The 21,350-nt window shown below is 47.9% G+C and overlaps 1 protein-coding gene and 1 pseudogene across 10 annotated transcripts; both read right to left on the reverse strand.

Moving 5' to 3' along the window:
* Positions 1 to 385: 385 nt before the first annotated feature.
* LOC102394636 (low affinity immunoglobulin gamma Fc region receptor II) lies at positions 386 to 16,936 on the reverse strand. Of its 10 annotated transcripts, none has more exons than XR_003109878.3 (8): positions 16,721 to 16,934; positions 13,175 to 13,195; positions 11,733 to 11,990; positions 6,202 to 6,456; positions 5,438 to 5,557; positions 1,719 to 1,855; positions 1,089 to 1,129; positions 871 to 971 (listed from the first exon to the last, which is right to left on the reverse strand). XR_003109878.3 is itself a non-coding variant. In XM_025287477.3 (7 exons), the coding sequence occupies exons 1-7, from the start codon at positions 16,830 to 16,832 to the stop codon at positions 885 to 887; spliced, it is 891 nt and encodes a 296-aa protein (XP_025143262.3). In that variant the 5' UTR covers positions 16,833 to 16,934; the 3' UTR covers positions 386 to 884. The 10 variants fall into 10 exon arrangements, 7 of the variants coding, with proteins under 7 accessions (XP_025143262.3, XP_025143261.3, XP_025143265.1 ...); XR_003109879.3 differs by having other exon boundaries at positions 1,719 to 1,852; positions 16,721 to 16,933; XM_025287477.3 differs by lacking the exon at positions 1,719 to 1,855 and having other exon boundaries at positions 386 to 971; positions 11,733 to 11,987.
* On the reverse strand, positions 6,463 to 9,715 carry LOC112585520 (annotated as a pseudogene).
* Positions 16,937 to 21,350: the final 4,414 nt, after the last annotated feature.

Below are 21,350 nucleotides of genomic sequence, written 5' to 3' on the forward strand. Positions count from 1 at the left end.
CCTGAGGAAGCTGTCAGTCCTGTTTCTAACCTCCCGGAACCTTCTCTGAGAAGTTCACATCCTTCTGATAACTCTGATAGGGTAAGAGCAGAAGAGAAAGAGTCAGTAAATCTCCTTTCAGGACTCATCTGAAGTTTGGCTTCCTGAGAACTGGTGTTTATTTGCCATGGGAGGAAGAGAAAGAAGACATGGAAACAAGAACACAAATTCATTGGAAGAAGGGTATATGGTTTTAAGATGAGGGATACTTGTCCTACACTCCAAACATTTTCTTGCCCCCACCTCCTGCCCATTACCACCTTCCCAAGATTCTCACCACTGAAAAGAAACCGACCCCAGATCAGTCTATATTCTAATTTGTTCAGTGATTAAAAGATTAGGGGACTGTTGTTTGTGTAGTATTTTATTATAAAAGTAATAAATGGTCTGTACAGAAGAATTAACAAAGCAAATGAAAAGCACCAATAATTTCATCCCCAGAAACAATCACTTTTAATATATTGGCATATGTTAGTCTATTTCAGCATTTCTGAAATCATCCATGGTTATCTAATTTTTCTCATATAACCTGTAATGTATTTCTGAGTTGCTGCAATTTCTTAATAAAAGTAATTTACACTGGCTGTGTGAATGTATAATAGAAGAGTCCTACTGATGAACGTGCTGAGGCAAGGAAGAAATTAGCGGTCAGTTATCTGAGGCTATATCACCTGTGAATGTCAGAACAGGGAGCTTCAGGATTCAGAGGAGCGAACTCTGGAAAAGTCATTCTCCTTTAGAACTGCAATATCCTCTTCTCCTACCCAAGAGGAGTTCAGGCCAGAAGACACCAGATCCTGGCCTCTCCGATTCACTGCCCCAAGTCCCAGGCAAGACAATGAAAACTAAAGGCATTTCTGGTAATCGGACTCTGAGTCTTCCTCTGCAACATCCGGGTGCGAGAGGAGTGAATAGGTGACTGTGTTCTCAGCCTGGAGAAAACAGAAGGGAGCAGTGAGGATCCGTGGAGAGGCCGCATGAAGGAGGCCGCAGCAGAGGCAGCAGGGTGGAGGAGGGGGAGAAGGAAGAGCAGGCGGCAGAGGGCTCACCTCAGTTCTGGCAGCATCATTTTCAGCATCAGTGAGACCGGCTGTGGGCAAAGAGAGCAGACATGAGCAGGCGCACGGCTATAGCCTGGGGCTGTCCCACACTGAGGCGGGGCCCAAACCAGGCTTGAGGCGAGGACCACTGACCCCAACTTAGCCCTGGGGGCTGAAAGCTTCGTTCCCAGCCCACCCTCAGTATCCCAGACATGGCGCCCCCACCAGCTACATTAGCAAAGGGAGACAGTCATCTGTACTGCACTCTTTTCAGAAAATCACTATTTTCTTCGAGGCTACCAGGCAGCTTTTGGTATTGGAGATACTGGGTATGAGGTGTGTGTGGGGTGGGGACCTTTCCAGGTTAGCCAGATGTATTGGGTTGGCCAAAAAGTTCGTTCAGATTCTTCTGGAAGCTGGTACAGAAGAACCTGAACGAACTTTTTGGCCAGCCCAATAGTATGTCTTTGTCGGAGCTCTGGAGAATCTCATACTCCCTCACATCAAAAAGATAGCGTGAGAGTGAGCAAGGGAGGCTGAAGAGAAGGAAAGAAGGAAGCAAGCCAGCCAGCCAGCACTCTCCTTGGTGAAGATCTAAAACACATCCAAATTTCCTCATGTTTTTGCCAACAAACTCACTTTGCCAGTGCGGAAAGCAGCTCAGTATCTGCAAAGCAGCATTCCTCAGGAAGTGGGGAAGGAGTCTGAGACAATGCATCTAGTGTCTTCATTCATCTCCAGGACACAAGGAATCCCTGTATGCCATGCTCCAACTTCTGGAACAAACCACGTCCTGAATCCTCCTTCTAATGCATCCCTCTACAATCCCAGCAACCTAGATGAGCCTTTGGGGAAACCATCAGCCCCAGTGCCTTCCTGTGAAATAAACACCTTGTGAAATATATTTATGCCAGTGGTAGAACCAAACATCAAAATGGCTAACCCACTTGTGTTCGGACGTTTTTTCCTACGTCAGTTTGGCCCCAGTGCAGACTCAGGTCCATATCCCCACTTGGCCTGGCCACGGGACCTAGGGGTCTTGCTCAAAGTGCCGCTGGACAGCTCAGCTCAAGCTCTCAAATCTGTTGGCTCTGCTCTGAGTCATACTCCAGCCATCAGAGGTGGGGTCCTCAAGGGCTTCTTTTTCCTGTCCATTTCTGCTGTCTGGGAGCCCCCAGAGAAAGCTCCAGGTCCCTCCGAGCTCTGGCTTTAACTACAGTCAGGAAATCGCCTGGAATACTCCTGCTCCGTTAACATATTCCAACTTGGGCCAGGGTTGATGGGCACTGACTCTCAGAATGTCAGACCAGGAGGGCTTCGAGGTCCTCCAGGCCAATGCACTCATTTCCTCAGTGAGGTGATTAAACCCCAAGAGAGGAAACGACACTCAAGATTCCATTTTATGATAGCGACCAGGCTAGTGCCAGGCCCACATTTAACAAACCTACAGGAGTGGGCTCTAGATCCAGGCTTTGTCGACAGAGGAAAGCCCTCTAATGTAGCTAGTACACAGAACTTTCTCAACCTAAAATCTTCTCTTCATGTTCCACTAGGAGTTGAGCCCTTACCCCATCGCTCACCCCATCTACTCTTACCCCATCTCTCCACAGACACGGACTGCAGCAAATCTAGACTTTATTCCCTTGGCCTCTTTCCCCTTTCCTCTAGAGTTTTCTCTCTTTAATTCTATTTGCCTTAGTCTTACAACATCTAACCCCCACCCTGTGCCAGCTCTTCCAAAGCTCCACAGAAAGACCTAAATATCTCTGATGTCCTGCTCTGGAAATACCCCTAGAAGTTCTAGCCCCAGAAACTCAGACAAGGCCATTGTCTCTCTATCTAGGATAGGTATTCATCTTCTCATCTCCAGTGAAGTCCTCTTCAGGCGCAGGAGTTAGTCTCAGAACTGACCAAGAGATTTGAGCCCCTGCCCTCCTCCCACTGCCCCCTCCCTCTCCTGTGCTCACAAGCCGCTTCTTGATGCACACGGCAAGCCGCTTCTTGATGCACATGGCAAGCCGCCTCTTGATGCACACGGCAAGCCGCTTCTTGATGCGCACGACAGGGTGTCACTGAGCCCGCAGAGGGGAGCTGCACTCACCTGGTTCCTCAGGGAGGGTCTCTCCCATTTCCCTGCGCTCAGGGGTTCCTGGGAGAGCTAGGAGGGGCACATGGAGGTTAGTAGGATTACGGGGTAGAACCTAAGTCTTCAGGACCACGGACCAGAGGCAAGACTGGGTTAGAACCAATACACACCCTTCTCCCACAGACACGCCTCTCCTCCCCACTTTCCAGAGACTACCTTAGCCTATAAAAGGGCTGGTCTAGAGAGGTAGAAGTTGGCTAGGTTAATAGTAGGGACTCATGGGAATGTCAGAAAGGCCATTCCATCGCACCTTTCTTAAGCTTGCTCTGCCTTTTAAAAGCATCTCTTTCTCCCTCTCAGTTTTTCTCACTGAGTCGCTACATTTACTTATCATCGGTAACTGAGGTCTTGGCTATGAACCAATTGCAAAGTGCTTTGTGAGGTATAAGTAGTATTTTTTCTCTTTGTCAGTGGCTCTGAGTCTTTTTTTCCCTTTTATTTTCTCTGTGTCTGCATAACTTTGGCACTTTCTCTCACCAGTAAGCTAGCTTTACAGTGTTAAGAATTGTGATGATCTGCTTACTAAATTTCAATAGCACCTTCCCTTCACTCTCAGCAATTTTACATTAATATTAATACTATGGGGGGAAGGAGCTGCTTTCCAAGAGCTGAAGTTCTTCGGCTGATCAGTGAAGAGGTGTTTATTAATCATCTTACTCTGTGGCAAGCACTGTGCTAGGTGCTGATGGGAAGGGGAAGGAAGCATAAAACAAAGAGACATGCTTACTGCCCCCCTGTGCCCTTTAGAATACAGATTAGTTCTTTAAAGGTACCCTATGTCAATTCCATGAACTTTCTGCCCTGCTTCACCTTCTTTTTTTCTGCTTCACCATTTATGGCTTCGATGGCATCAAATTGCTCCCAGCACCCTCCTTACTCTTCCCCGAGCCCCATCCCAGCCACAGTGTTTCTCATTTCCATGTCTCAGCCCCCATGCCTGGAATGCTCATCTACCCTCTTTGCCTGGTTAACTGCTAGCCTCAAACATCACCTCCTCCATAATGTTAACAGCCCATGCTATATGGTGTTAGCTGTGTGCTGGGCACTGTTGTAAGACCTGCAGGCTCATTCATTCTCATAACCTTATGAGGTAGGTTCTATTTGTGTCCTCATTTTTCAGATGAAGAAACTGAGGCACAAAGAAGTTGAATATGATGAGGAAAAACAACGGTTTTCCTGAAAAAAAACAACAACAACAGCTTTGTTTCCCTGAGTTACCACCTAAGAATTTTACAGTATGATCACCCTGCTTACTCCCAGAGTCTGGACTTTTAAGATAAGGACTTGAGTTTAGGATTCCCGCTGTTAAGTTCTCACTTTGATTTTCCTGGGGCATCTTTCAAAACAACCACTTAGATGTTAAGCCCACAAATATGTTGGTGTCCTCCACCTCAACCACTTCATAAATAGCGGCTTGACACTGTCCTCTCTGCTCACCCATGACCTGGGGCAAAGGGCTGCCACCCCTTCTCATTTCTGGGATCTCTGAGTGGCAAATCTTGTGACTCTACTTCCTTTATGAGAATGTATTGAAACTGTCTTTTCAATGAAAACGACCCAGGGCTTTCACTTCCCCAATCTAGGAGTTCAGATGCTGAAGGAGCCGCCAGCCCCGTGTGGGTGGCTCGTGCCCCCTTGTTCAGCTGGTCGTGTTGTGCACATTCTTAACACACCAGCTCCATCTTCTCAACACACAGAGAATAACTCATCCCCACGTTACTCAGCCGGTGAGCGGAGGCGCTTAGATTTGAACTGAGGCAGTCTGAGCCCCCCAGTTGAGCTTCAATCACCATGCAACACCACCTCCCTATGACGTTTTCCCTAACTGGCCCAGCCCGTGCTGGGTCATTCAGGCTCTTCTATCCCTGTCGTAGCCTATGCATTCTCTGATACTGGTCTTATCCCCTCCAGTTACTATCTGTGCTATTGTACTATTTGTACTTCAGTCTTCTCCACAATATTATGGACTCCCTAAGGGCAGAGGCTGAATTTTTCTTTAACTTGGCATCATCCACAGAGTCTATCACAGTGCTTGACACATAAGCCAATTTGTTCAGGCCTGTTCAATGAATGAATGAATGAATAAAATATGGGACTGTATCTGAATGCTAAGGATTCTCTAGCCCAAACATAAGGGTTCTAGCCATGGTTGGGGTTAGGGCCTTGGCTAAAAAGGAACTGATAACAAGAGGGACCAAGAGGAGCCACAAACCTGAGATTGGCTTTCTCCTGAGGCGGAACCAGGCTATTATGGCGGCAACAATAGCCACTGCAGCAAAACAGGAGCCTATAGCCACAGCTGTTGTCGATGAGAGGCCGCTCGAGCTGGACTCTGGGGAAGACAGACCTCAGGACCCTCCCTATGCCACTTCACCCTCCCCGCCCTCCTCCAATGCAGCACTCGCTTCCTCCCCCAACCTCACCTGCACAGGAGTTCTGTGAGTGGGCTTGTGCCTCCCCCATACCCTTTCGATTTCTCTGCTAATCAAATGAAGGCACACTGTTGAGCGTATAAGGCGGAGGGAAGGGTTCCTCTTAGCCCGTGGGGATAGCAGGGAGCATGAACCTGAAGCCTCCAACACTGGACCCCTAAACTGTTACGAACATGCTATACCTTTGGGAGTGAATGGACATATCATGAAACATGAGAAAAAAATTAGGAAAACTTCAGTTCTTAGGAATGTCCAGGAGCTTTGGGAACTTCTACACCAATGAGAAAGCTCTGCTTCACGGCTGTGCTTGGTGTGATGGGCTTATATTTCAAAGTGGAATAAGAGCCTCATCACCTGTCACTTGAGAGCTGAGGGTTCCAAGCTCTGGACAGCATTGATCAAGTTGCCCATACCCCTGCCCTTGGCCCCAGAGCCGAGGTTTGCCACTATGGCATTTCTCAAATCTCCATTTGAGACCATGTGACTTTATTCCTAACTATCCATCTCCTCTTCTCTCATCCTTTCATCTTGAGAGAGTCCCCACCTTGGACAGTGATGTTCACTGGCTGTGACGAGTGTCCCGTCTTCCCGAGAAATGCTGTGCAGTGGTACTGGCCGCTGTGACTGAGGTTGGCACGTGGGATAGAAAAGTTGTTGCGCAGATAGGAAAATGTCTTGGATTTCCCATCCTGGTAGAATGTGATCTTATTCAGAGGCTGGTTTCTCCAGCTGTGGCACCTCAGCATGATGGGCTCCCCTTCCTGGAACACGAGGCTGGGGGTCTGGAGCAGCAGCCAGTCTGAAAGACACAAAGGGACCGCAGGACCCAGAAAGTCTTGGCTCAGATCTGAGACCCAGACCATCCCTCTGGGGGCCAGTATGTGTGGGGAGTAGTTTAAATATAGAATCACACACCCCTGGTCTCTAATTCTGGCTCCTTCGTGTATGCACCCTGTGATCCTGGGTAAATACTTCTTCTGGGCCTCAGTTTCTTCGTATGCGGAACTAGTCACAATAGTACCATTAGCTGCGCTGTCTACAGTAGTTGCTGGCACACAGTAGGTGTTCAGATATGCTTGTCTTCTCGTTCCCGTCCTGGGAGACTCAGCTACAGCCCTGTCTGGCCCAAGAGGCCTCTGCAGGAGGATACAGGGGACCCGGAGTGCAGTCCCTTCCCCGAGGAAGGAGGGAGGTGGGGGAGAAGCCAGTCTGAGAGAGGAGACAGCATGTGAGGGGGACAAGCAGAGACCTGTGTCCTTGGGGAGAGTCATGGGCACCCGACAAATATTGGTTTACTTGGTGCATGTTAGTAAACGTGGAATTCAGTGGGGACTTTGTCTCAAGGCAGCAGTGACATGGGTGGGCCATTCATTAGCCAGCTGTGTACTTCCCCCCAGTCATTTTAATCCTTTTGCTGAGGAAATATTTTTAATTTCTTTATAGTTTAAGGAATAGAGGCTTAGGTAGGTACTTATAATCCTGACCTCAGCCCATGCCCTCTGTTTTCCTGAAGCTGTAGGACAGAGCAGAGTTGGAATTGGAAAGAAAGGGTAGAAAACAGATACATTGGAAGGGAGAAGGGGAATGAAAAAAAAAAAAAAAGCCACACGTGTGCCAGTCAACCACACTTAGTTCCTTCAGCAGATCAGAATGATGCCGTCCAAGCCTCTACATTGGCTGGTGAGCCTGCCACATATGTGGAAGGAAACGCTCACAGCAGAGGGAGTGAGTGACAGGGAAGAGAAAACCACGGGCCACAGCTACAGTGGAACAGAGCAGAGAGAAGGTGGGGCACACAGCCTTTGCACTATGTCACACAGGCTGGAAAACCCCACGCCTAACCCTGGGGGCAGTCTTGTGTTCCACCCGCTTCCTCCCCTACCACCCTGTGTAGCCCTCCTCGTGAGGAGCTCAGACCCTGGCTAGACGTTCTACTCCAGGATTAGGTGAGCGGTCCTCGGTCTCTAGTCTGCTTCTTTTATACAGGTTGGATTAAGCTAGACGGGAATGCTTAGAACTGTAGAGATTTTTTTTAAATGAAGTAGAACTCAGAGAAAATATCAAAGCTGCTTCCATGTAGCACCTGCAACCAATCACTTCTCCCTGTCTGGGGAATCCCCTCTATAGAAGGCGTACAGCCTTAGAACAGAACTTTCTTCTCAGAAAAGTCTCCACTGGTGCCAGATTTTAACCTGTACAGTGGAAGCCTCAGCCTTAGGGTGGTTTGTACAAGGGGGCCATCTGAGGTCTCCTTGAGGACAGCTCTTGGTGCAGATCACAAGGGCAGGGCCCAGTTTCATGTTCATGGCACTCATGAAGTGTTGTTTAAGTCATAAAAGGGCATTTCCATCAAACTCCTGGGAACAAAACTCCTCTGCAATCTCCTGGAAGCCTTGTAGAGAAGCTCTACACTCCAAAGGCTAAGATTACTAGACAGGAACACAGGGTCGATGCCATGAATCCTGGCATAGGCAGAGCCGAATGGAAGTTTCCCGGGCCTCATTCCCCATGCCCAGCTCTCACTGATAAAGGCCCAAGGATGTTGGAGAGAGTGCTTTCATCATAACTGAAATCTCTGAACCCCAGCTAGAGTGCTCCTGACCCCTGCCGCACCTGCCCTGGATGATGGCATGGATGGTGTCAGAGGAGCCGCAGGGTCCACACTGGTGACCACAACATGGTGAGCCTCCCGAAACTCTTTCATCCTTTCCCTCTTCAGCCAGAACTGGCAGCTACAGCTCACACAGTACTTCTTAGTGCAACTCATGAAGCAGAAAACTCTTGGAGCCGTAGAACTGTTCTGCAGGAGTATACTTCCCCCAGTGCTGGAACTTTGGGAGATTTGTCTTCTTTACTGCTGAGTAGACGGGTTGTCCCCTTCACTGGAGCCACCTGCCTGATTCTTATTCAGCCCTGTCGGGAGGCCAGTCTACAGTGGCTTATCAAACTCTTTCAGTAATGGACAACACTGGGAATGCTTCTGCTTAGTCCTGGGTACCAAAGCCCTCAGTTATGTGGGTGAGCATCTGGGGCTTCACAGTGCTTCACCAAGGTTTGAGTCTCCATTTGTCTGGATACCATGGCTAATGTAGAAGGTGGTGCTGATGGGCAGGGGCCTCGGCTGCCAATTCATCGCTTGGTGAATTACCATTCCCATTGGTCACCAGTTCAGCTTCTTCTCCAAGACTGGTCTCCTCATCTATGGTCTTGGGCTCTGCTGCCTGAGAACCCTTGGCAGGAGCACTGAACGCAATGTGGAGACATCATCTCCCTCCTCTTTGCATTGGACAGCCAATGTCTGGGCTTGTCCAGTCAGTGCACAGGCTGTGTGAGGAGAACAACAGGGACCTGTGTTGTGGTGGCTGAGGGGCAGTGAGGCTCGTGGGTGCTGCTGCTGCTGGACCCACTGGAGGTGCATAGCTGGGTGGGGGAGTACTGGGACTGACGGTGCTGGAGCTGCAGCCAGTGGTTGAGAACAATCTGCAGTCAGATAACCACTTGTTTCTTCAAGAGCTGGATCTGTTGCTGTTGCTAAATCAGTGAACAGGGTTTGATGGGAGTGACTGAGCTCATCAGGGTCTGGGTGGGAGCAGGTGTGGCTGCCCGTGTCAGGCTCATGCCCTGCTGACCACTCCCATCTGCTTCTGCCTTCTTGGCCACTGCACTTTCTGCCTCTGGCTAACACCCCGGGTTAGTCACTGCCTGAATGTAGGCAAGGGCTCCACCTCTCCTGTGCCTTTCCTTGGGCAGCTCCTACCACCACCTATTCCTCACGAGGGCAACTCACCCAAAGGCCCAGGTGTGTGGCCACTTCTTCCTGGACCCATGAGCCTATGTCCACTGCCTCCACCAGCTGGACTAACGTTAGCAAATGGACCTGAAGTCCTAGAGGGAGACTGAGCCACAGCTAGGACCTGGCAAAAGGCCTGGGGTAGGCCAGAAAAGAGGTATTAAAAAGCAAAAATATCACTTTGCCAACAAAGATCAAACAGTCAAAGCAATCGATTTTCCAGTAGTCATGTATGGATGTTAGAGTCAGACCATAAAGAAGGCAGAGCACTGAAGAATATATGCTTTCAAATTGCGGTGCTGGAGAAGACTTTTGAGGGTCCCTTAGACAGCAAGGAGATCAAACCAGTCAGTCCTAAAGGAAATCAATTCATTGGAAGGACTGATACTGAAGCTCCAATACTTTGGGCACCTGATGAGAAGAGCCGACTCATTGGAAAAGACTCCAATGCTGGGAAAGATTGAAGGCAAGAGAAGGGGATGACAGAAAATAAGATGGTTGGATGGCATCACTGACTCAGTGGACATGAGTATGAGAAACTCCAGGAGATAGTAGAGGACAGGGAAGCCTGGTGTGCTGCAGTCCATGGGGTCACGAAGAGTCGAACATGATCTAGTGATTGAACAGGAACAAAATGGGGAATAGCATTCTGGGTGGAGCCTTGGGTTGAGACCTGTTGTTCCTCATTGCCAAGTTCTGTACTCAACTGTATCTGCATGGACTCCAGGAGCCTGAGCAGATGGTACCTCCTGCTGGACTACAGCCACTAACAAGCATCAGGATGAGTTGAAAACTAGAGGCACATTCTGGGCCAGGGTCTGCTTTACCTGGGACTGATTTCCCAGCTGCAGTCTTGGATACATCTAGGCCTGGGATAGGTTGAGGGAGAAGGATGTCGTGATCCCCAGTAGCAAAGATTGAGTCAAAGCTGTAACACCAGAAGAGTTCACTCTGGGGTTGGCTGGTGAATGGGGAGGCTGATGCTGTGGCCTGACTGGGGCCTGGGTGGTGCTCAGCTGCTGTGTCTTGCTGGCATTTGGGGTGCTGATCTGCTGCCTGGCAGCAGTGGTGACCAGCTGGACCACGGCCAGGCCATGCAGCTGGGCCTGCTGAGCTGCTGCTGGCACAAATTGGTGTAAATACTGAGGCCCACAGAGCTGCTCCAGCAGCGTCTACAGAGCCCGCCCTGCCTCTTGTTTATAGAGAGCCTTGGCCTTGGACTGAGAGTGCCTTGCCTTCTGTTGGCACTAGTCTCCATGGTAGTGGTCCAAGGTCACCCAGGCTGATGTTGGGCTCAAGGACGTCATATCTAGCTCTGCACCTAGGTCCCCCAGGGTGGTGCACACCTCATGTGCCAGTCGTTCCATCATCAGTCACAGTGGCGGGGGTGTCTCCATAGTCCTGAGGAGAGGAAGCCCCTCAGCTCCACCCCTTCCTGGAGGGCCAGAGCACTAAGGCCAGGGCCCTGCCAGGCCACTGAGGCTTCCCTCCATGACTGTCTTTTCCTGCTAAGCCCAGAGGGTAAAGATGGCAGGACTGGGACTGGAGCCCACTGGGCCTATTAGATACTTAAAATGTGGGTATTCAGGGAGGGAAGGGGACTAAATGAACAGTAACAATGACAATATTTATCATAATCACATTGGAGCTTTTTTTTTAAATGGAGAAACTATTTCTTGCCAAGAGCTTTGGAAAATCTTTGATCTGTTCAACAAACATTTATTAAGCCCTTCCCTGTGCCTGTGCTGGAAATATAAGGAGATGAAGACACGAGTTTCACCTCAGTTGCACAGAGAGAGGGCAGGGATTAGGGAAATGTTGATTCTCAACAGAACCTCGTGTGGGAGGCAGTGGTATCTCCACTAGCAAGTGAGGAAACTGAGGCTCAAAGGTGAATGTAATCATCATGTTTAGATGGCTAGTAATTCCCTGTACATTTGGCTCTGCCACGAAAATGGGAAGATTTCTATGAATTAGAGATTTTCTGCTGCTGCTCTCACACCCAGATGCCTGTTGGTGGCCTGGTCACCTTCTTGCTCAATCAGCACCAAGACAAAAGAGCCCAACATATTCTGAGAAATCTCTTAGGAACTTCCACCTCACCACTCATACTAAGCCGAGGAGGTGGGTTGAAAAGGAAAATGAGTGGACCGAAACCACTTCAAACAACTCACAGCCGTGCTTTCCAGTAGGTAGGCAACTGCCCTTTCCTAAAAACCTCTGCCATGGAAGCAGATTTCATCTCCCCTTGTTCTCCCAGACTCTCCAGGGCCTCCTCCACTGACCAGAAATCACATCCAGATGCACAGGGTCGCTGAGGCTGGTCTGCTCCCTCTGGCACCTGTAGGATCCGCTGTCATTGCTGCCGGCCCTAAAGCTGTAGCTGGGCTGCTTCTGGGTGTGGATGGAGCTCCCGTTGTGGAACCACGTGGTGAGGTTGCCTGCATAGAAGCTGGTCCCCTGGCACATCAGCGTCACGTGATCCTCCCTGAGCACATTGATCCACGCAGGCTGGATGCTCACCACAGCTTTTGGGAGATCTGCTGAGGGGCAGAGAGAAGAGGCAGCATGAGGAAAAGGGACCCCAAGGGCCTAAGCAGACCCCAAATCTCAGATGATGGAAAACTGTGGCCATGTTGCAGAGATCAAGAGAAGAACCCAACCCAGAACAGGTCTGCACCTGAAGGCAATTCCTCCAACTCATGTAGCCACACAGGGGCCCCCAGGAACCCAGGTTCTCTCAGGGAGGAGAGGATGAGGGGCAGGGAAATGGGAGAGGGCAAGCAAACAGTCGGGAAGCACAAGTACACCTCACCCAAGGAGCTCTGCCCAGTTCCTTCTCTCTGTCTCTATTTCTTTCTCTCTTGAACTCACACTCACAGACACACACACACTACACATACACCCTTTGGGGAATCACTTCCCCCACCCTCATAAACTGAGGCATTTGGACACTAGTGGATAAACTGTCTTCCCAGCTGGATGAAGACAAAGTGGGGCCACCTGGTGGAGGTGCCAGGCTGCGAGTCAGAGGTCACATTTCTCTTCTGACCTGTTTCATTCCTTATGCTTTAGAATAGACCTGTCCTGACACCAAAGCACAGATGAATCTCTATGGCCTCAGGAGAATAAGAAAGAGTGAGAAAGGCCAGAAGGCCAGTCTAGGAGCCCTGGATTCAGTGACCCAGGAGAACCCCACCCCCTACCAGTCCTGGGTGGTGGAGAGGTTAGTGGTGCTGAGAAAGCAGTGCCCAGCAGTGTTCACCCCACCCAGCCGCAGCCAGTAATACGGCCTCCTCTTTCTCTCCAGGGTAACAGGCCCTGTGGGCTTCAGATACATGCAAAGTAGATGATTTGTCAACCCATGGGGATAACCTAAGCAGATCATGTGATTCTGCATGGTCTGGGCTCGTGATTTAGTTTGGAGAGAAGAAGGCAATTGATACAGAGGACAGTTATTTTCCATGACAGAATCTGTGAGGTCTCATCATAACAGAAGCAGGAGAGCTGAGGCATCTGTGTCCCTTGGCTGCCCACCCCTGGTGGCTTCAGTAGAAGGCAAGCAGGAAGGAGAAGGGGGTGCAGGGCTTCTTGTGGGCACAATTCCTCTTTCCTGGCTCTACCTCAATCTTGGGTTGCTGGTGCCTCCAGAGTTCCTCCAGACAGGGTGCAGGGAGCAGAGAGAGCGGGTGGCTGGGGGACAGAAGGGATGTGGTGGAGCACTTACCAGGTTTCCCAGAAACAAGAGCTGCAAGAGAGAAAGCAAAGATCAGCCTGGTGTTTGGATATGATGATTCATCATTACAAATAATCATCAGTCCCAGGTCAGATTCCCTTCACCTGCACAGATTTCCCTCTCTGTGTTATTCTCTTTCTCTTCTGCATCACCCATTTCTCCTTCTCATCTGGGTCTTTCCTACCAACATAAATATGCTCCAGGATGTTTCATTAAAAGGATAAAAATCTCACTTGACCCTGCATAGAATTCCAAAAGTATTTCCCTGCTCCCTTTCCCAGCCTGATTTCTCAGTTCTTTTTCTACATAGGCTATCCTCATTTCTTCTCTTTCCAATCACTGTTCTTTTCAATCACTGAACCTCTCTAGTCCACTAAAACTTTTGTCAAAATCACCAATGACCTCAATGACAAATTAATGGATATATTCTATTCCTCTCCCAGATTCTCCCCATATAAGGGTATCTCTTTGCCATCTACCCAGGTATTCATGCCAGAAAACTGCAAATTTTCTTTTATTCTTCTCTCTCCCAAACCATCTACCTTTGCACCAGTAAATTCTTGTTCATCCTGCTTCCAGTTAGTCTTTAAGTGCATCGACTTTATCCATGTCCAAACTACTTTAGGCTACCATCAGCTTTCTTCCATCTCCTAACTTAGCCTTTCTCTTCTTCTGTTTCCCCTGCAATTCATTCCCCACAGAGAAGCTAGAATCATTTTTAAAATAACAAATCAGATATCACCCCCCTGCTTACAAGCTTTCTAGGTTCCTCCTTTGGTTTTAAAGTAAAATGTAAATATTTACAAGGCCACACCTGATACAGTCCTTGCTCACCTCTCCAGCCTCATCTCAAGCTCCACTTTCCCTATTCACTGAATTCCAATAATACCAGTCCTCTTTAAATTCTTCAAACTTGGGGCTTTTCTGTATGCTGAACTCTCTGAACCCACTTCCTTTGTATCTTCAAATGGCTGAATTCTTATCTTGCTTCAGGTCCTAGCCTAAAAGTCACTTCCTCAGAAAATTCTTTCCATATCATCCTGTTAACACAGGCTATTCTCTCATCTCTCCCACAACAACTGTTCTTATCAGAGTATCCTGTTTACAGCTTCATAGCCACTTCCCAATTTATGCATTTGTGCTTTTTTATTTATTGTTTGTGTCCCTCTGTAGAATGTAAGCTCAAAGAGGGCAATAGCCATGTTAATTTTATTTACCAATACTCTGAAAATCATCCATTGAGTGTTACCTAGGTGAGAGATAAGACAGCCCAAAGTTGTGATGACGGTAGAAAGTGAAGATGGGGACATAGGCATGAGGGAAATGTAACAGGCAGCAAGAGAGTGCCACTTGATGAGGTGTGGGGGTTTGTAAATGGGTGACCAGGAAAATAGTTAATTGTGCTCACACAAATATAAATGTTAGGAGGAGGAGAACATTTGTGAGGGGAAGATGTTAGTTGGAGTTTGAATGTGTTTTGTTTCTGAGCTGACAAATCATTTGCAGGTTTCCAACCAGGGAAAATGGAAATATAAAATTGTATCTGACACAGACAAGAAAGACGGATTTGGAAATTATTGACATACAAGTTAGCTAAAAACCAGAGTGTGCAGAAGTGACAGGTGACAGTACAGGAAATGGGTAAAGAAGCAGGACCAAGAGGAGGAGGAGAAACAAGTAAGAGATGAGAAAACTAGACAGAAGTCATCTTCCACTCATTCACTAAACAAATATTCAGTTCAGTTCAGTCGCTCATGTGAATATTAAATGTGTTCATGCTCTGTATCGTCACTGTAAGGGAGACAGAAGGCCGTCTCTCTCATTCCCTGATAAATCCCCAGAGTCTGCACATAGCATTTATTTAATGTGTAAACAAGGCAGTCTGTGGACTCTTTGGAAAGCGGAGAGTCCTTGAACACATTGCCTGGCTCTACAGGAACATCTACCTGTAAGAGTAGGGTCGGAGCTTCATTAGGTAGGCAGTGGAGCAGCGCTGAAGGCATTTATGGAGTACAGTAGCTCTCCCACAGCCATAGCTGAAGAAGCCATGGCCTCAGTGTGCAGCGTGGATCCAGAGAAGAGGATACAGGAGCAGTCAAGACTAGATCAGAATGTGTTGTAATAAAATGAGCTACAGAGCAATGAAGACCTAAATCCTTGGTGACACCAAAGAGGCAAGTGGACAAAAATGCCCGAAGTCTCTCCCAGGAATCTTGCCTAGGGCTCATACTGACATCGCCACAGCAGGGGCAGGGAACTGTGCACCTCTCCAGGCCTGAGCTCCTCCATGTGAAAGAGGGAGGACGTTCCGTGTGCTCCTTTTCCATGCTGTTCTACTTCACTCCATCTCACCTTGCTCATGGGGGAATACTGTCTTCCTCATCTCCACCCCCTGTCCCAGCATCATCCAGCACCAAGGGCCAGGGCTCCCAGCACTGACCAGATTTTACTACCCATCATAGTATGTAACTTGGAAAATGGTTGGCTGCATGTCTTCCTCTGGGACCATCCTGAAGTGGATTTGATGGTCATACTCCAGAAATTGAGCTTGGGAGGACATTCCTGGTGATACGGCTCCTCTACTTGGCCTTCCCTGGACTCTCCCACCAGCATTATCAGTCCATGGTCCCTAGCCCAGGGCTGAGAACGTGGTCAGAAAGCAGTGCTCAATCACAGCCCAAGATCCTCTCCTTCTCTTTCATCAGTGATAGGACACCTCTCCCTGTCTGTACAGTGCAAACAGACATGCATGATGTCTCTGGTCTCACAAGTGATGATTCTAGAATTGCCTGGCTTATGCATTCTCTGGTTCCTATTCCCTGCATAACCGAGACCCTCCTGTGCTTTTTCCCAGGTGGATCTCCTTTCTCATAAAGAGAACAGGTTTCTGCTGTCTGAAGTGGTTTCAGGGGCACAGAGAACAGCCACTGCCCCCCACTACAATGTGCTGTCTTGCTTCCCCACATCGCCATGGTATCACTGATTCAATAGACATGAGTTTGAACAAACTCCAGGAGATGGTAAGGGTCAGGGAAGCCTGGCATGCTGCAGTCCACGGGGTCACAAAGAGTCAGACATGACTTAGCAACTGAACAGCAACAACATCTCCTATTTGCCTAAGACATCATCAGCCCTCTGGCCTAAGATTTGGTCCCAGTGAAACATACATTTCTAAGGAAGATAAACACCTTGGCCATCATTAGTCCTTCAGGTCTAGCTCACTGGACTTTCCTCAGAGCTGGTTCTGGGTGGGAAGTGGTAGATTACCAGGGACCTTGGTGCCCAGTGACTTTGGGCAAAACACGTTAAAAAAAAACCCCTACTTCTGCCAATTTCACAATTTCCCAAGGCCAGCAAGGTTGTCAGCCTGTGATTTTCATCAGCCTGCCTTCACCCTCCTGACTTGCCTGATGTGCTGCCCACTGTGGCCCTCATCCTTGCCCCAGCTCAGCCCCAACCCAGGAGGCAGCAGCTGACTTAGAGAAGCCCACCTGGCCATGGTCCTGATCCACTGTCCCTGCTGCGCCCCCGACTCACCCAGGAAGAGCAGAGCTGTCCACAGTAGCATGTGGCCCCAAGGATGCCAGGGCGTGCAGTGAGCTCGGTTCCTCCTGGCAGCAGGGAAGGCTAGGAATGAGGGGATCCCCATCACCTCCTGGAGCGAGCAGGTTGCTCTGATAGCCCAGCACGGCAGGCACAGGCTTCTTTTGAGGCTTGATAGATTCCACCCAGAGGGCAAATTCTGGAGTCCAAAAGAGGAAGTGAAAAGAAGTGTTGCTTTATCATTGGCTCCTCCCCTTCCACCCTCTTTCATCTAGAGAGTTCCCTCCCAGAAGATTCAGGGCTTCCCAGAATGAATCTGGCTCAGTCCCACTCCAAATTCACAGAAAATGTAGGAACTGGGAAACAAATTCTCCTCCTTCTCTGGGGCCACAGCTGGGCTCAGCCCCAGGGAGGAAGAGGGGAATAGTCACCCCTACTCAACTCAGAACTCCCTGTCTATCTCTGTCTGTTTGGAAAAGGCGATGGAGGAGAGTGTGCCAGGGGACACCCCATCTTCTAGATCCATTTAGAGGTGCAGACACTGGCGTCAGACTCCTCCTGAGACTGAGCAGAGGGGCTTGAGGCCACCTTTCCCCATCATTTGATTGCCTTTGTTATCATAATCCAGACTCCGTTTTGGATTGTGGAACAAGGACAGAGAAGTGTGTCAGGGTGGCGATAGAATGATCATTCCCACATTTTATCACCCCTTGACTTCCATTCTTTTTAAAAAAATATTTAGTCATTTATTGATTTGACCACCCCAGGTCTTAGTTGCAGCATGCGGGATCTTTCACTGTGGCATGCAGACTCTTAGTTGTGATATGTGGGATCTAGTTCCCTGAGCATGGATGGAACGCTAGGGCCCCTGCATTGCGAGTGTGGAGTCTTAGCCACTAGACCACAAGGGAAGTCCGTCATTCATTCTTGTACTCATCCCTCCAACAAATATCTTTTGAGGAGCAACTAGTGCCCTGGTTCTTTGTTTCTCGCCCTCATTCCCATCACTGTTCCCATCACTATGGCATGGTGAAGAGCAGGGCTTTGGAGCCATATTGGTCTAATTTTGAATGACAGGTAGCGTCTCAGAACTACAGATTCCTCATCTGTATAAATGAAGATTAACTTGTCTATCCTTCAAGCAGAATTTCTCAGCCTCAGTGTTACTGACATTTGGGGCCAAATAATTCTCGATGTTAGGACCTATCTCATACACTGTAGAGTGTTTAGCAGTATCCCTGACCTCTCCCCACTAGATGCCAGGGGCAACCCCTAACTGTGAAAATAGAAATGTCTCTAGACATTGGCAAATCTGTTCTTGGGGGCAACCTTGTTGCTGACTAAGAATCACAGTGGTCACAGTTTTTGAAAAGTAAAAGAGAATGTGTGTGCTAGCAGAGGCCCTGGTGTGTTGTGGGTATCCAGTCAACGCTAGTTTCCCTTTTCTGCTCTCTATCATCGTCCTCATCCCGTGTGTTCACCCTCAACATCCCCAGAACATGAGATGCTCTGGGATCTCTCTTGGGACCCTCTGCTGGGACCTCTCTCCCAAATGCTCTCTCAGGAAACAAGCTGCAATATTCAAGGAAATGATACTGTAAAACCTGTTCTTACACTCTGTGGTCTTCAGAAACCTCAGCAGCACCCCCACCCCTCTGCCTCATTGGACAAGGCTTTACTACTGGCCCCATCCCCCACTCCCAATCCTCCTCCAGCCCTTATCTGATGTTTAGGTGAAAAAGTTTCCTTAACCAATGTCAAGACTCCAGTGAGCTATTATCAACACTTTAAAAGTTAATTTATATAATGTGACCCACAAATTGGAGCCACCCCAGTAGAGCAGCCCACATCATGAATTTAAGCCCAGGTAAGCCTGCACTTACAGGAAACAGCTGTCCAGGAACTTAGCATGCACCAATCACAGTCTTCCAACTCAGCTTTAGCTATCAGGATCTTCTAGCCTTGTAAGTAAACTCCCAACTCCTAGCCAATGAAGCCCTGTTTCCACATGGCCTCCTGTAAAGCTCTGTAAAACTTGGCCTTGCCCAAATCCCTTGGAAAGAGTTCTGCTTATGAGGAATTGTACTACCTCAATCCATGGCTTGCTTTCCCTTGAATAAAGGATATCAGTCTTATAACTAAATCACTTTAGCTTTGTTGTTGGACAGGTAGGGTATATCTCATTTTATTGTGCTAACTTTATTGAGCTTTGCAAATGCATTTTTCACAATTGGAAGACTTGGGGCAACCTCACTGAATAAGTCTATTAGTACCATGCTTTTTTTTCAACTGCATTTGGCACATTTTGTGTCCCTGTGTCATATTTTGGTAATTCTCACAATAGTTCAAACCTTTTCATTATTATGTGTTACGGTGATCTGTGATCGGTGATCTTTGATGTTCGTACTGAAATTGTTTTGGAACTTTTAGCAATAAGGTCATCATAAATTAAGGTGTGGACATGGTTTTATAGACATGATGCTATTGCACACTTTATAGACTATGGTGTAGTGTACACATAACTTTCATATGCACTGGGAAACCACAAAAATTGTGTGACTCATTCAATTGCAATATTGGCAGGGGTTTGGAACCAAACCCGCTCTCTCTCTGAAGTACAGCGAGTAATGTCAGTGAAGTGTAGTATGAGGACAGCTACTGAGGTTCTGGGGCTGGCTCTGAGATGAAAGTGAAGGTTCCTGCAGAGCCACTTTACTTTGCTGCCTCTTCAACTGCTCTTCAGCATCTCCGGTAAATTTCTCTTAAATCGAGCTCCACCTATTTGCCATTTGGAGATCAAGTTTGTTTTTTCTAACCCTTTTAGGTGGAAAATTGGGGTGTGAGCCACTCCAGATATTTCATGGTGAGACCTAGTAGGCCACAACATTTGAGGTTATGCCCAATCTCAGCTACAGTGTAAGCATCTACAGGAGGTACAAAAAGATCTCAGGAACATGCTCAGGCAGCCAGAAACAGTAAGTCTGGTTGAACTAAGGAGGATTATTTAAACAAGGGAAAATAATAAGAGCCCCTTATGCAAAAGACTGGAAAAGGGAAAGGCATCCCACTGCAGTACTCTTGCCTAAGAAATCCCATAGACAGAGAATCTTGGCAGGCTACAGTCCATCGGGTTGCAAAGAGTCAGACATGACTGATCGACTAACACACACACACAATGCAAAAGAAAGATGGTGGCAGGCATTAGGAAACTCTGAAAGCTTGAGGTGAGTCCACAGAACAAACTGCTGAGGGACTTGGGGAATGGAATTAAGACTATAAATTTGGACTATTTTGACCAAAAGCACATCAAAATCTAAGTAGGTACAAGTCAAACTCTTGAAAGCCATCAGAGCATCTGCCACTATAAAGACATATGGGAATCTTAGAAACCAAAGCAGCAAAATTGGTGGCCACAGACTAAGCATTTAAAAGCTGTTAGAGGGCTTACCACCTCTGTCTCAGACTCCTGGGCTAGGATAAGTTGGTCAAGGAATGGGTTAGACTGACAGTAAGTCACATGCCAACCTCACAAAAATGTCCAAATAACCAGCTACACTGTTGAATACCATATGAATCCCCAACCTGGAGGCACTTCCCTATTAGGCATTAACTTGGCTCTGAGGAAGGCTTTCTTATCTTTCCTTGCTATTCTTTAGAACTCTGCATTCAGATGGGTATATCTTTCCTTTTCTCCTTTGCCTTTCGCTTCTCTTCTTTTCACAGCTATTTGTAACGCCTCCTCAGACAACCATTTTGCCTTTTTGCATTTCTTTTTCTTGGGGATGGTCTTGATCACTGCCTCCTGTACAATGTCACAAACCTCTGTCCATAGTTCTTCAGGAACTCTATCAGATCTAATCCCTTGAAAGAACTGACTCATTTGAAAAGACCCTGATGCTAGGAAAGATTGAAGGCAGGAGGAGAAGGGGACGACAGAGAATGAGATGGTTGGATAGCATCACCGACTCAATGGACATGAGTTTGGGTAAATTCCAGGAGTTAGTGATGGACAGGGAGGCCTGGTGTGCTGTGGTCCATGGGGTTGCAAAGAGTCGGACATGACTGAGTGACTGAACTGAACTGAACTGAACTGTATATAATCGTAAGATTTGATTTAGGTCATACCTGAATGGTCTGGTGGTTTTCCCTACTTTCTTCAATTTATGTCTGAATTTGGCAATAAGGAGTTCATGATCTGGGCCATAGCCTGCTCCCGGTCCTGTTTTTGCTGACTGTATAGAGCCTCTCCATCTTTGGCTGCAAAGAATATAAGCAATCTGATTTCAGTATTGACCATCTGGTGATGTCCATGTGTAGAGTCTTCTCTTGTGTTGTTGGAAGAGGGTGTTTGCTATGACCAGTGCGTTCTCTTGGCAAAACTGTATTAGCCTTAGCCCTGCTTCATTCTGCACTCCAAGGTCAAACTTGTCTGTTACTCCAGATATCACTTGACTTCCTACTTTTGCATTCCAGTCCCCTATAATGAAAAGGACATCTGTTTTGGGTCTTAGTTCTAGAAGGTCTTGTAGGTCTTCATAGAACCGTTCAACTTCAGCTTTTTCAGCATAGACTTGGATTACTGTGATATTGAATAGTTTGCCTTGGAAATGAACAGAGATTATTC

The sequence above is a fragment of the Bubalus bubalis genome, chromosome 6 (assembly GCF_019923935.1).
Source record: "Bubalus bubalis isolate 160015118507 breed Murrah chromosome 6, NDDB_SH_1, whole genome shotgun sequence".
Classification (NCBI taxonomy): domain Eukaryota; kingdom Metazoa; phylum Chordata; class Mammalia; order Artiodactyla; family Bovidae; genus Bubalus; species Bubalus bubalis.

What these genes read in the sequence shown, in the direction of transcription:
- LOC102394636 (XM_025287476.3), bottom strand. Translation starts at nt 16,832, where the DNA reads ATGGGGATCCCCTCATTCCTAGCCTTCCCTGCTGCCAGGAGGAACCGA. An exon ending in AGTGAACATCACTGTCCAAG is followed by an intron (nt 5,558 to 6,201) that starts GTGGGGACTCTC and finishes TGTCTTCCCCAG; the next exon opens with AGTCCAGCTCGAGCGGCCTC. An exon ending in ATGATGCTGCCAGAACTGAG is followed by an intron (nt 972 to 1,088) that starts GTGAGCCCTCTG and finishes TGTTTTCTCCAG; the next exon opens with GCTGAGAACACAGTCACCTA.